The sequence below is a fragment of the Labrus mixtus genome, chromosome 17 (assembly GCF_963584025.1).
Source record: "Labrus mixtus chromosome 17, fLabMix1.1, whole genome shotgun sequence".
In the NCBI taxonomy this organism is placed as follows: domain Eukaryota; kingdom Metazoa; phylum Chordata; class Actinopteri; order Labriformes; family Labridae; genus Labrus; species Labrus mixtus.
Window position 1 is genome coordinate 2,345,231 of NC_083628.1, and position 13,391 is coordinate 2,358,621.

Sequence of the window (13,391 nt, forward strand, 5' to 3'; positions counted from 1 at the left end):
CTTACCCCCAATAGCTGGATGTATAGATTTTAAAATACTGTGAAACTACAACGCTGTTCTCGTCGTCTCCGGTTGTGTTTGCGCTGTTCTATTTTATAAAGTGTTTAAGTTACAGAAAGCCTGAATGTATTCCATGATGGAGTTGGAGAGTTTGATTGTTTTTTTTTGTTTTTTAAATGCCCAGCCAGTAATTATTTCCTCTGCTGGCCAGAGTAATAACTGCAGTATTTTAAACGTTTGTAATGCACATTGAAATGCACTTCAAATTTAACACAGCGAGTGCTTTAAAAAAAAAAATGTGATTTAAAAAAATGTTAAGCCAAAATCCTTGAATACGACTTAATAAGCTTGAATGCAAAATGAAGAAATGCTTTTTAAGAAGAAATGCAATAAGTTTATTAAGATTGTAAAGCAGTTTTTTTTAGTGTCTTAAACAAACATGAACAGTGCTGACATGTTTACCTGCTCTGTTCGGTTTTAATATTATTAATATTAAGATAAAGTAGTGAATACAGGATTGAATGCATCATGGAATACAGAGGCAGAGACTTGTTTGTGCCACATCATTTTGTGTTTTTGAAGTGATTTTCGTCTTGTCACATTCCAGCTGTTTGGCATGCAAAACAATGGAGTAACTACAGCTCGATGGGGTGTGTGTGTGTGTGTCCTCGATCCCCACCTTTACCGTGCTGTACTTCTGACTCGACTGCTGCTATACATCGTAGTTGTGTTTCACTACTTGAATATGTGTTGACCTCAGGTTGTCTGTGTTATATTCGTTGACCCCCCTCATGTGTAATGCCTTTTTATGCATCTCCTCTCTCAAAACCACTTCAGATCGGTGTCGCCCCTTTGTGTTAGAAACGGATAACTGTGGGTGTTTAAACGACATTAGTGTCCTTAATGTGTGTCCGCTGTGATTACAGCTGCAAAGCGGGGGGGGGGGGGGGGGAACATTACGGTAACTTGCACATTAATTAACGTGCTTTTTGTAGTCCAAAGTGATTGTTATAAAGACTGCGGTAAATACTTTAGAGTAACGTGCACAGAATGCCTTGAGAGCAAATACTTTGTCGGCGTTTTGCAATAGATATGCAGTCTTCTGTATCTAAAGAAACAACCGAATTTCAATGCAAAGACGTACAGTAGGTTGACAAGCAGGGTTGGAAATTAGCAACCGTCACCCGCCCAAATATGTTTTTAAATTTTTTTTAATTTGCTCAACTTACCCGTCACATTGGCGGGTAAATAAAAGTGATTTTAAAACAACAACTTGATTATCTCGCCTCTCAGTCGAGGTTTATCTGCAGCTTAAAGGCAGGGTTGGTAATCAGCATTCCCTCAGTGCTCTGTTTAGCCACGCCCCCTCCCCTCTGTTCTCCGTCTAAAGCCACGCCCCCTCACTTACATGCACGAGCACCGTTTCTCCAGAAGCGGACCTCAGCTCCCAAGAGGTAGAGAGCGAGCAGGGAGACAGGGAGGCGCCTGATTGGTTCATCAGATTGGTACCTCGTGGCAGACATTGGTCGAAGTTTTTACATGATTACAAACTTCTACAGATGATGGATTCTCTTTGTTTCTTTTTCAGAGAACATGAGTTATTAATGTCTGTCAGGACCTAAAGACAATTTCAACTAAAATCTTAAAGTGAATCTGGAGGAAATGACCAACCCTGCCTTTAATAAGCTAAGCTAACCAGTCTCTAAATGATAAACACAAATAGACTTTTCTTTGTGTTTATAAGCGAGACAAAGAGCATGTCAGGGGTTTCTAGTTGAAACATTTCCCTTCATAAAATAGCCGATTATGTGAATACAGTAAGCCTTGATTTGGTATTATACAACATTACATCACGCTGCAGGTTAAAAGGTGGCAGGGTAAAAAAAAAAGAGCGACTGGTTGAATTTTGAATCCACCAGTCCGAGTGGCAGGCAGGCGAAAAAGATAATTTCCAACCCTGTTGACAACGTATAAACATATTGTTTCAATCGTAATGTCTGCAAATCTAACTTTGACTTTCTACGAAGCTTTATTGAACATGTGTATTTTGTAAAGCACCCACCAATATTAAGGAATGTCTAGTCACAGAAAGTCCTCTCATTTAGCCTTCTCTCTCTCTCGATTAGACGATCTGCCTTCATCTTTTTTGCTGATAAAAGTGAAAAACATCATTTTGATAGACATGGTTTGATTTCTTTTCTTTTCTTTTTAATAAGCTGCTGAATTTAAAAAAAAAAAAAAAAAAAAAGTAATACTTTTTTGGGGCCACCAAATATTTTGGATCATGCAAAGACTCTATATTGTACTGTAGTAATTTTGTAATATTTGTAAGATGATATAGTGGATGTGAATGGTTACCATTGCTTGAATCTGTACATTGTTCCAATAAACTGTTTACATTATTCCGGGCCTTTCGTCTCTTTACTCAAACGCCGCAGAGCTTCGTCTCTGAAATCTCAGAAATCTTGTTACATTCCCCGAGATGGTTAGGGGATGAGGGGAGCAGAGTTTGTTTGTCAACAGGCAACCGCTTGGGGCCCCGGGGCCTTCAGGGCTGATACATTTTAATCAACAGCAGCAACTCAAAATGTGCTAAATTAGCAATGAAAGTCGGAATCCTCCCTAAGGGGGCCCCATTCTGAGAGCACTCAATCATAAAATAAATGACTGAATCTTGCCAGCATTGCCCTTAATAGAGGAGCATCACTGCATTTGTTCTTTGATGGGTTTTTTTCATTCATTATATTAATATTTTGAAATTACACTTTTTTTTAATGTTCTTTACGTTTATATTTTGAAATAATTATGATGAGAACTTTGGGGGAAAAAATTAACATTTTGCATATTTTTTTCGTTGTTGGAGTCAGATTATTTATCACATAATGGTGATGAACGCTAGTTTGAGAGGCTCCTGTGAAGTTTTGCCTGGGGCCCCAACAGGCTCTCGAATCGCCCCAGTAGGGGAGTAACAATAAAATTTGAAATTGGGAATGAAGAAAAAAGACAAACTTAAAAGAAGAACTTAAAACTGGATACACAATTGAACTGAAAATGAGCTTTTATCAAAACACAATTTAAGAGATGCCAAACATTGACATGAATTTAACACCAACACAAAATCCTAGTTAACTAAAGAAACTCAATCAGCAGCTGTAGGAGGGCAGAGCACCAACCTGCAGAGCAACAGGAGAGAGAGACACACACACACACACACACGCACACACACACACACACCGATGCATTTTACTTTAAAAACATGCCTCTTTTTTTAAACTCATTTGAATTGGGTATTTGTAATAGTTTACCAAACAGGCTCAAAATCTAGTATTATTCAGTATTATCTGACAATAAATCTGCTTTAATGTAAATACTGTGAAAACTATCTCATGTAAATCAACCCATCTGGAACGTAACTACACTGTTTATTATCATGTCTGTCCCAGCATCCTTTGTACTCCTTACACACCACTACGGGGTCAAATTCCTTGTATGTGCAGACAAACCTGGCCAATAAAGCTGACACTGATTATCAGTTGACATTTTTATGTTGCAGTAGTTAATTTAAGATAAGCTCTATTGATCCTTCGTAGGGGAAATTCTCTTGTTACATCAGCTCACAAGAAGAGAGGAAATAAAAACATGGTAAACAAGATGTAAAAAATAGAAAAGTGCAAGGGGCAAAAGTTACAATAAAGATAATAACAGTCATAATAAAACTGTACACACAGAAATTGTTAGAAGTTCTTGCACAGTAAAATTGCACTTTGAATTACTGCACAGCATGATTTTTTTTTAGTGCAGTAACTCAGTGGTAAACGATGGACTATAGCGACAGAGAGGAACAGTAATTACATGATAATCTGGTGTTAAGGAGTCAAATTTCCCAGTGGCCCTGAAGGTCAACTGCACAAATTTTACATGATTGCAAAAAACCTTTCACAAGTCGCCATGGGCTTCCATAATATTATTACTGGCATTATTAGCATTTGATAAAATTAGTTTGGCGTCTTGTGATTTTTTTTTTATTGCAATCATATAATATTTGTGCAGTTGACCTTCATGACCACCATACTTTTTGATGTAGGTTTGAAAACCTGCTGTAACTCTTTTTGCAGGTGAAATACTTTCCAGCAGAGTTTAATGTTTTTTTTTTCTTTGCAGTAACTGAAATGTTTTTGATGTTTCATGAAATATTTTTTAGTTTTTTAAACCAATATTATATGGAAGCCCATTTCCGCAAGTTAAAAAAAAAAAATGAAAATTTGGCTTTGTTGAGATTAATTTTTTTGACCATAAAAAAATGACTTTATTATCTCATAATTATGACTTTTTAATCTCCTTATTTATTTTATTATTTTTATGGTCAAAAAAAAAATCTCAACAAAGCCAAATTTTCATTTTTATTTTTTTTAACTGGCGGAAATGGGCTTCCATAATATTATTATTGGCATTATTAGCGTTTGATAAAATTTATGGAAGCCCATTTCCGACCATAAAAATAATAAAATAAATAATGAGATAATAAAGTCATAATTTTTTTATGGTCAAAAAAAAATCTCAACAAAGCCAAATTTTTATTTTTATTTTTTTAACTGGCGGAAATGGGCTTCCATAAAAATTAGTTTGGCGTCTTGTGATTTTTTTTAATTATTGCAATCATATAATATTTGTGCAGTTGACCTTCATGACCACCATACTTTTTAATGTAAGTTTGAAAACTCTGCTGTAACTCTTGTAAAAAACAACAACATACATTTCTCGCCGAGTACAGGAATTTACGCGATGCACATGAATGCAACATTTTACCTAGCGACGGCCCCGTCGTCAACCAGTCAACGGCTCTTGGTTTTTAAATCCGCCGTTGGTGGCGCTGTTTCCTCCAGTCTGAGGAAGCCGAGAGTCTGCACGGCCGGAGTGGAGGTGGAGTCTGAAGGTGGGGAGGGAGAAGAAAGGGGAGAGAGGAGGAAAAGGGGAAAGGCAGATACTACAGAACCGGGGGGAGGACGGCGGATGATTTACGCTTTAAAAAGTTGCAGCACGACAATTTTGAGAGTCGCGGCGAAGAGGAATAAAACACGATGATAACGCCGTACTTCCTGGAGAGTTTCTGGGTAGGTGCTGCTTTTTATATTCCCTAATTATTCAACTGCTGGTGCTGCCCCCTCTTATCATGTTCATGTCAGCCGGGAATCAAGTGTTAGGAAGCCGGCTTGTTGTCGCTGAAGGAGGGGTAACCGGTCAACAGCCCCCGCGGGGATATCGTTACATTTCCTCGGCGATTATTATTTTGCCACCCCGGGGTTTGGGCCTCTCTCTGGAAAGCCATCTAACATGAAATCTCAAAGGACCCGCCCCCTACCGGCGCTAATTGGCCATCTCAGGCTCGCTTGGAATGTTTATAGTCAGTTCCTCGAATGCCATTGGACGCCGCGGCTTGTCAGTCAACCAACCGTTGGGCCGGACGCGTCATTTCGCTTCCGTCACAAAGTTTCAGTGAGAGGCCAGATGTTTAGTAAGTTAGAGAACAGCTTTAAAAAAACACGAAATCGCCCTCAAAAACATACAAATCAAATATTTACACATCTAATTCGATAGTACAAAACTACCACACTTGGTTTGTTGTTGTTTTTTTACTGCCCTGAAAGGTTTTCTCTTCCGACTTGACGTGGCTATGTTGTAGCAGGTAGAAAAAGTAAAACCCTTAATGTCTGCTGAGTGTCATCTTCAAGTCAGCTTTCATGACCTTTTATTGCTTTATACATAAAAGTGAAGCCTCTAAACAAGCTTTAAAACACACAGACCATACCTATATCATGCTAAGCTAAGCTAAATGTGTTGAACTGCTGAAATGTGGGTCATGTTTTGGATTTCTGGTCGTATTTTGAATGCTTTAAAACGGTCTGGTTTGTGTGTTATCTCCCCCCTTTTCCACTTGAAAACATTAACATTAATATTTACCTTCATAAATATGTAATTTATTTGCTATATTATTGAATTTTGATCATAAGGTGTACCTAAACTTGTTGAAAATATAGAACTATGTTTACATTTTCAGGTGCATTGACATAGATCCAGTGGTGTAGTGCAAGGTATACTCAGATATATGTAGTATACACACTTATTTTTTCAGTCTACACAGGGTATACCCACTTCTAAATACTTACTGGTACATTGAATTGATAAAACCAATGCTTTATTTAATTTGTTAAACCAAAAAAACAATCAGAGTTAATATCCTAATGCAGTGTTTAATAAGGAATAGTTCACTCCTCTAAGAGGAGTGTGGCTTATATTAACTTCATAACACCCTCCCTTAAGTCAGGCAGCGGATGTTGAGTGTCAATGTGCAAATAGAAAAGGCCAATATTTAATTATGAAAAAATACATCTGGGTATGTGACTTCAAAATAGAAATCAGTCTTTAGTCTGTTGCAGCAGTTAATGTTTTTTTTCTTCTCAATACCAGAATAAGATTGAAGTAGATCTCAAATGATATCGATACCTGCTTTGATTCCACAACAACAACAACTAGAAGTCGCAGGCATTTGGTATTTTCATGTTTTTAATTACCAAAAGAATGCGGTCCAACTCCTCCTCGGTATCTATTGCACAAATATGTTGGCAACGTTTGACAACGGGCGATCTCTTTCTCAGATCTATCTTTGATTTTTAGTCTGTACTTTCTCTCTGCAGTTTTGTGTTAAAAATATGACCGAGGATAAAGAGACTATCGATCATTAGAAAGACAGATTGTTTTGTTTTAAAACACTTAGTACACTGAACATTTTGATGACCCTAGTAGTTTCAGTGTTGTGTATTTCTCAACCACAATCTCTGTTTCTGTTAAACGTGGGAAATCCAGCGCTTTCCGTGTGGCCTCGTTCGACCTCGGGTTGGCGAAGGCGATCGGAGCCCTCAAATGTTACAGAAAACTGCAAAAAAGACAAGGGCTTGAATTCATGGAGAAGTTAAGAAATACAGTACTGTCGACCTCTGAAGGAGAGTCCATCATGAAGTGAATGGGAGAGAGGAGAGCGGAGACACTCCTGATTCTTCAATCTGCCCTTTGTGCCCCTCAGAGAGCCACAAGAGAAACCAGTGATGGCAAAGATCAGCTGTGTGTTTAGCATGCAGGACACACACACACACACACACACACACACACACACACACACACACACACACACACACACACACACACACACACATGCAGTCTTGGCATTAGCTGATGCATCCATTTCTCCTCGACTTGACTACAAATCATCACCTGATGCAGACATTATAATCTCTCTCTCTTATCAAACACTGATCTCCATTCTCTAGTCTTTGTCAAGTTGTTTCATTTCATTCTTTTCCTCGTGTGTAATCTTAGCTTTGAATCTCTCCTGCAGACAACATGTTCCCCCTCAGCTGAATAAACAAGTTCTGTAGGAATAAGGAGCCAGACATGGCACTGCAATGTTTTTCTTTTCTGTCAAAGCCGCCGCTCTTGAATGCACCCTGGCTGCAACATTTCCGCTCTCTAGTTTTACTTGCACATTTCAGATGTCCATTTCCCCCCCTTTTTTTTTCTTTCAGTGTTTGTGTATGCACACGTTAGTGAGTCCACTGCAGTCTTTAAAGTAAACTTAGACTATATGATTTTTTTCCCCACAGGGATCGTCAGGGCGGCAGTTATAGAATCTGGGCCCAGTTCACAGCCGAGTCCTGTACGGTAATTTTGTGACCAAAGTACAGTTTTGTTAGCCAAAATGTAAAGTCCAAAAAAGGAACAGAGGACAGCATTCCTGGTCTTCAATGATGAACCTTTTGATTTAAATTGAACGGTCAAGTTCATTGTAAAGACATTATGCATAAAGGTCTGCATGAGAAAATATGCGATGCAGCGATTGCGTTATTTAATATTGCAAGAACTAAACAAAAGTTAGAGTGCACATTCGCTCATCTGTCCCTCCTGAATCCAATTTTTTTTGTTAAAGATTTATTTTTTGGCTTTTTCTGCCTTTATTGTAGAGATAGGACAGTGGATAGAGTCTGAAATCAGGGAGAGAGAGTTGGGAATGACATGCGAGAAAGGAGCCACATGTCGGTCTCGAACCCGGGCCGTCAGCTTGGAGGACCACAGCCTCTGTACATGGGGCGCTCGCATCAACCACCACGCCACCAGCGCTCCCTGAATCCAACATTTTTACCACCACATTGGGAGCTTCTGAATTTCAAAGTGACTACACAATCTGGCAGTAGACGGTCCCTGCTGTCCGATAGATGTAAGAGCATCGTCATTATACCCAGACGTCCATCCAGTATGTCAAATGTGCACATGACTGAGAAAGCATCGATGTTTTAGATTGAATACATTTTGTTATATGTTGTGAAAAGACTTTTGCAATGTGTCATGTGAAGTGGTGATTCTACAGTCTGTTGTTGTCTGAGGCTAAAAGGTACAGGGGCCCTCCAACCATCGTTCATCACCCTTATTTTATAAATAATATTTACCATTATCAGCATTTGGAGGGGCCCTTTAACCTTCTCTTTTGCTGCAGTCAGAATGATCCAGCGTCTTGCTTTCTTTCTTCCTCATTCTTTTCACTCTTTTTTTTGACTCCCAGATGGATATTTCCTCTTTTATTCTTCTTTGCTGACTTTGACAAACTCAGGTTTTCAAAGGAGTACTGCACGAGACGCTCAGCAGCACAATGAGAGTGATTGCTATCAGATGGGGGGCCTCTTAGGGAGGTTTCTTACTGTCGTTGAAAAATTTGCACATTTTGAGCTATTTCTGTGATTTAAAGTCTGTCAGCCCTTGGGGGCCTCTTACTGGCCTGGGGGGCCCCTTACTGTGGACTACCCTGCCTGTTGAACAAGCAGTGCCTCTGGTTATGTGAACGCTCATATTAATGATAGAAATGCAATCAATTGCTCATCCCCAGGGTGCACGTAGCTTCATACAGTGTCTTAGCTCAGTCATCATTTTTTCATCACCACTCCATTCATAACTTTCATTTTGAAATGTGAACATCAGGACACATGCAAACATCAGGGTCACTCTTGGTGGCCAGCTTGTTGGAGCTGTTATGGCTGTAGGAGCAGAATCAATGGTGCAGAAAACAATATTCAATAATGGACCCAGTGTGCTTTGTAAGTGTGTCTGCTAAATTTGATCAATCTGTTTGAACTGAGTTGAGTTCAAGAGCCAGAGCATCAGATTTCACCACCACGATTGCAGAGGTTCGGACTTTGAAGCTACAGGTGTATGCTGCATGTTGTATTTGGTGACCACCTAGTCATGTTTTTGAGCTTTAGGTTCAATACAGAACTCTGCTCTGGTTTGCAAAGGCAGCAGGTAGTTGGTGGGGCTGAAAAATAATCTAATGTGTAAGATTCATGAGCTGTTTCCTTAAAAGCCACAATTGTTTTCCAAGCGTTGCCCATAGTATGATTCCTGGAGATAAGCTAATAGTCCCAGACCTGATATAGTCCGCCCTAATGATCCCCTTTTAGCCGTACATGTATGAGGAGGAGATGTCAAATGTGGAGTCTGTTAGCCTCCAGCATGTCATGGGAAAATAAGACGGCAGTGTGATAAGCAAACAGTGTTGATACAGCCAATTGCCATTCTTCTCTGTGGTGGATGTACTCAATCTGTGTGTGTGTGTGTGTGTGTGTGTGTGTGTGTGTGTGTGTGTGTGTGTGTGTGTGTGTGGTCTCACACAGCTCACTCACTGAATGCTAAAAGCAAGGAGGGAAGCCTTCATATCCATACATTTTCATTGGGTTTGTTCGATTTGTCCTTTTTGGACAAAGGCCTGAAATCCCACAGTGTGTGTCCGGCTTTAGGGGGTAATATTTTGGACTTTTCGATCCGACCATTCGTTTTTGCAAGGTAATCTAGTCCAGAGGTTAAAAGGAGCTGTGAGAATCAGTGACTAATATTCTTCTAGGTTTAGGTAAACATGGACTCAAACATAAATCCTGCCCCATGGTGTTTGTTTTCTTTTTCTTTCACCGCTCGAGTGCCAGATCTCAAAGACGTCTGCTGGGTTAACAGGTAGGATAACTTGTGCTAAGCTAACCTGTTCTTGTTGGAAAACTCTTGATGTCACACCCCCCTAACCATTCAGCGATGGAGAAGTCCTCCTGCATGTTTTGTGTACACTGCAAACAAAGCCCAACCTGTGTGTGCTCACTACGTCTTACGCCCGATGTTGTTGTGTGTGATGTGACAGCTCGGTGCACCGCTCCCAGACCTCTCCGCTCACATGACCCCCGGGCAGACGCTCTGATGTCATCACGCTGTCTACTCGCTGTGCGCTGGAGGCTGTGTGTGTCTGTCTGTGCAGGGCTGCAGGCTGCAGGCCAGAGTGTACAGTGTGTCTGTGTGTCTGCAGGGAGACAGTCTGAGATTCCTCAGTGAGAGAGTGCAGACGCTGCTTTTTCCACCTCACCTTTTAAACACAGAAAGGAGTCGTGTCAGCACTTAATCCCACTCAAATGTTTTTCCCTGTTAACTCTGTTGCTATAGTGGAAATTATATCACCAAGACTACCTAAAGCACGCTTACATGTTGCACCTTGATGTGATGAATGCATACGCTGTTAACACCGCAGCACAGACTTTAACAGACATGCAGAAGGTGTTATTATTAGTTTTTCTTTTTAAATTCAAAGAAGTCGGTTAGGTTGGTTGGTTTGGTTCACCTTTGTGTGTTTTATTTAGCTCTCATACTGGTTAGAAGCATTTCTTATATTGTATTTCCTGCAAAACTAGCCTGTCTGGATCTCATTTCACTTGAAGCCTTTTGCTCGTTCTTAAAAGATAAAATATGCGAGACAATTGGACAGTGCCTGTGTTTCTGAATTGTAATCCGTGATCAAGATTCTGCACTTTATCTGTAAATCAATTTGCACGTTGTCAATTGTTGTTCTCTCCTAACTTGTTGTTTGTGAACTGTCTCTTTATCATGTAATGCTTTTTATGACGTGTGCTGCTCCCCTCTTGGCCAGGTCACCCTTGTGAAAGAGATCCTGATCTCAATGGGTTATTTACCTGGTTAAATAAAGGTTAAATAAAAATACTGAATAATGTGTCTACCTGAAGCGTGTGTACCCAGGTTACTCTGCAACTAGAGTTCACTGAAGTAAGTTGATGTAGTTAGAGCAGAGTGATTTAAAGTCTGAGCCGATCCCAGGGTCAGATCTGTTCTGTTTGCTGGTTGAAAAAAATACTGTGCAAAGATTATACATTTTTAACCTCCTACATAAAATGTATTGATACAAATGAATGTCAGTAAAGACGTAGAAGCCCTTTTTGCACAGGATAACTGTTGCCTGGATAGCTCTGGAAATGACCAGCTAACGTCTGTTTAGAGTGACACACTTTGTTTGTCATGTCCAACGTAGCCGTCTTTATTCTTAACTGGGAAAAAAGTGGTTAAAGAAATCAGGAGGAAAGAGCTGACGTAAAAAAGAGCGAAGCAGAATTGTCGGATGAAGCAACAGAGTCCGACGCTATAATGACAGTTTGGTCTTTATATCCAAGTAAACGAACGCTTTTCCTGAACATTTCCTGCTTATTAACAACTCGACTTCATGCAGAAAATCTAGAAAAGAGAAGCAAGAGGAAAACATGACAAAGTGCTCCCATGCTCCCTCCCATCGTACACCTGGTACAGGCGATTTCACTGTTTCAAACACAAGATCTTTCAAAACATCATAAATATGACTCTGTTCTTTGTGGCAGAAAATCTACCTGAGAAAAACTTCCATGTAAAGTGGCTGTGAAAAATCTCTCTGTTTACGTTCACACATGCATAATTAAAGGAAGCTGCAGAGTGAGAAAAACTGAACACTCAGCCATTTATGATGTCGAAAACTCTGACTAAGCTAATGCTAACAACGCTAACTCCCACGCTCAGTTTCCTCTTTTATGAGTTTTCTGCACATCAGATCAGATAGCTATCAGTTAGAATTCTATGACATAGCAGATTTTGACAGACCTGTGAGAATTTGAGGATCTTGAGCATTAGAGACGGGCATTTACTGTTTTCAGAAATGCTACTTTTTATCCACACAGAGGATTCATCATCTTATAGAAGTGAAAATATTTGAGTTGCAGCCGTGAGGACAAACTATACCTGGTAGTTAAAACAACATATCACCAAAGCTGGAATATGTGGGAGTTTCTTAAAGACTGCCCAGCTGAGTCTTCTTCTGTTGTTTGAACAAGCAGGCAGTGTAATGTTTGGAGATGTTAACCAGCTCTGTCTCCGTGTCTTTCATTACCCGCCTGTCAGGGAATGAAACACTCGACTCCCAGCACGCAGGATATTAATACTCGTGTTGCATTCTCAAGAAAACAGACTGAATTCCTGTCCTCTTCTGTCCAGCAGATGTTACATGGAGCCCTGTGGTTTTCTGCATCGCTTCATGACGGTGGTATTGAATGATTAATAACCTCAGTTTGGTTTTGTGTTGATTTTACAACCCGGGAGTTTGTTTTCATCCGAGGAGAGGGGGAAGCAGAGAGAATGACTCCCATGAAAAGCTGAGCTATTTCTGCTTAAGATATGACAGGAATGATTCATTTAAAGTTGCTGATCAACTTGTTGGTCGATCGTTAAACGAGAACATGAATGCAGCGGTGAAAAGAAGTGACAGGAGGAAGCAAGAGAACCAAACTGAATAAATACATGAAACTCTGCAATTCAATTCTTTAGAGGCTTTTTATTGTCTTCAATGAATCAGATATATTGATGCATCATTATACATCAGCTGTCTTACAATATATCAATTATTTCAGACAAGCTGTATCGCGCTATTATCGTTATATTGGGCCTCGTGTTGTACCGTACCGAAGCCTACCATATTTCTTTATTTATTTAACATGCACAATAAACATTACTTCATATGTTAAATGCAAAGTAGAATCCATGCATAAAAGTTTCAAGCATTGGCATTTTTTTTTTAAGATTTATTTTTGGGCTTTTTGTGCCTTTAATGGAGAGATAGGACAGTGGATAGAGTCGGAAATCAGAGAGAGAGAGTGAGAGAGGGGAATGACATGCGGGAAGGAGGCCACGGGTGGGATGTGAACCTGGGCCGCCCGCTTGAGACGAAAGCCTCCGTACATGGGGCACGCGCACTAACCACTGAGCCACCAGTGCCCCCCCCCCCCCGGCTCGTCTTTTAGAATTAAAACAGAATTATTAGACTAAAAGAAAAATACAGAAACAGTGACGCTATACAAATACAGACATTATGAACTCGATACAAACAAGAGACTGTAAAGAAGTTTAAACAGTAAAAATGTTGATTCTAAGAGGAAACAGTTTCAGACACTGTTTTACACGTGTCTTAAAAAACCTTGAACTTTTTTTGAAATTTTCAGATGGTA

At 39.8% G+C, this 13,391-nt stretch overlaps 1 protein-coding gene across 12 annotated transcripts in view; it reads left to right on the forward strand.

Annotated features, from left to right (window-relative positions):
- The first annotated feature begins 4,904 nt into the window (after positions 1-4,904).
- fcho2 (FCH and mu domain containing endocytic adaptor 2) overlaps positions 4,905-13,391 on the forward strand; it is a 59,088-nt gene continuing 50,601 nt past the window's right edge. For 3 of the 12 annotated variants that reach the window (XM_061061735.1, XM_061061734.1, XM_061061732.1), the window contains exon 1: positions 4,906-5,111. In XM_061061735.1, coding sequence (XP_060917718.1) covers positions 5,079-5,111 — 33 coding nt within the window. In that variant the 5' untranslated portion in view covers positions 4,906-5,078. Of the gene's footprint in view, positions 5,112-13,391 lie in introns of all 12 variants that reach the window. The other 9 variants (XM_061061731.1, XM_061061733.1, XM_061061738.1 and 6 more) reach the window with 5 other exon arrangements.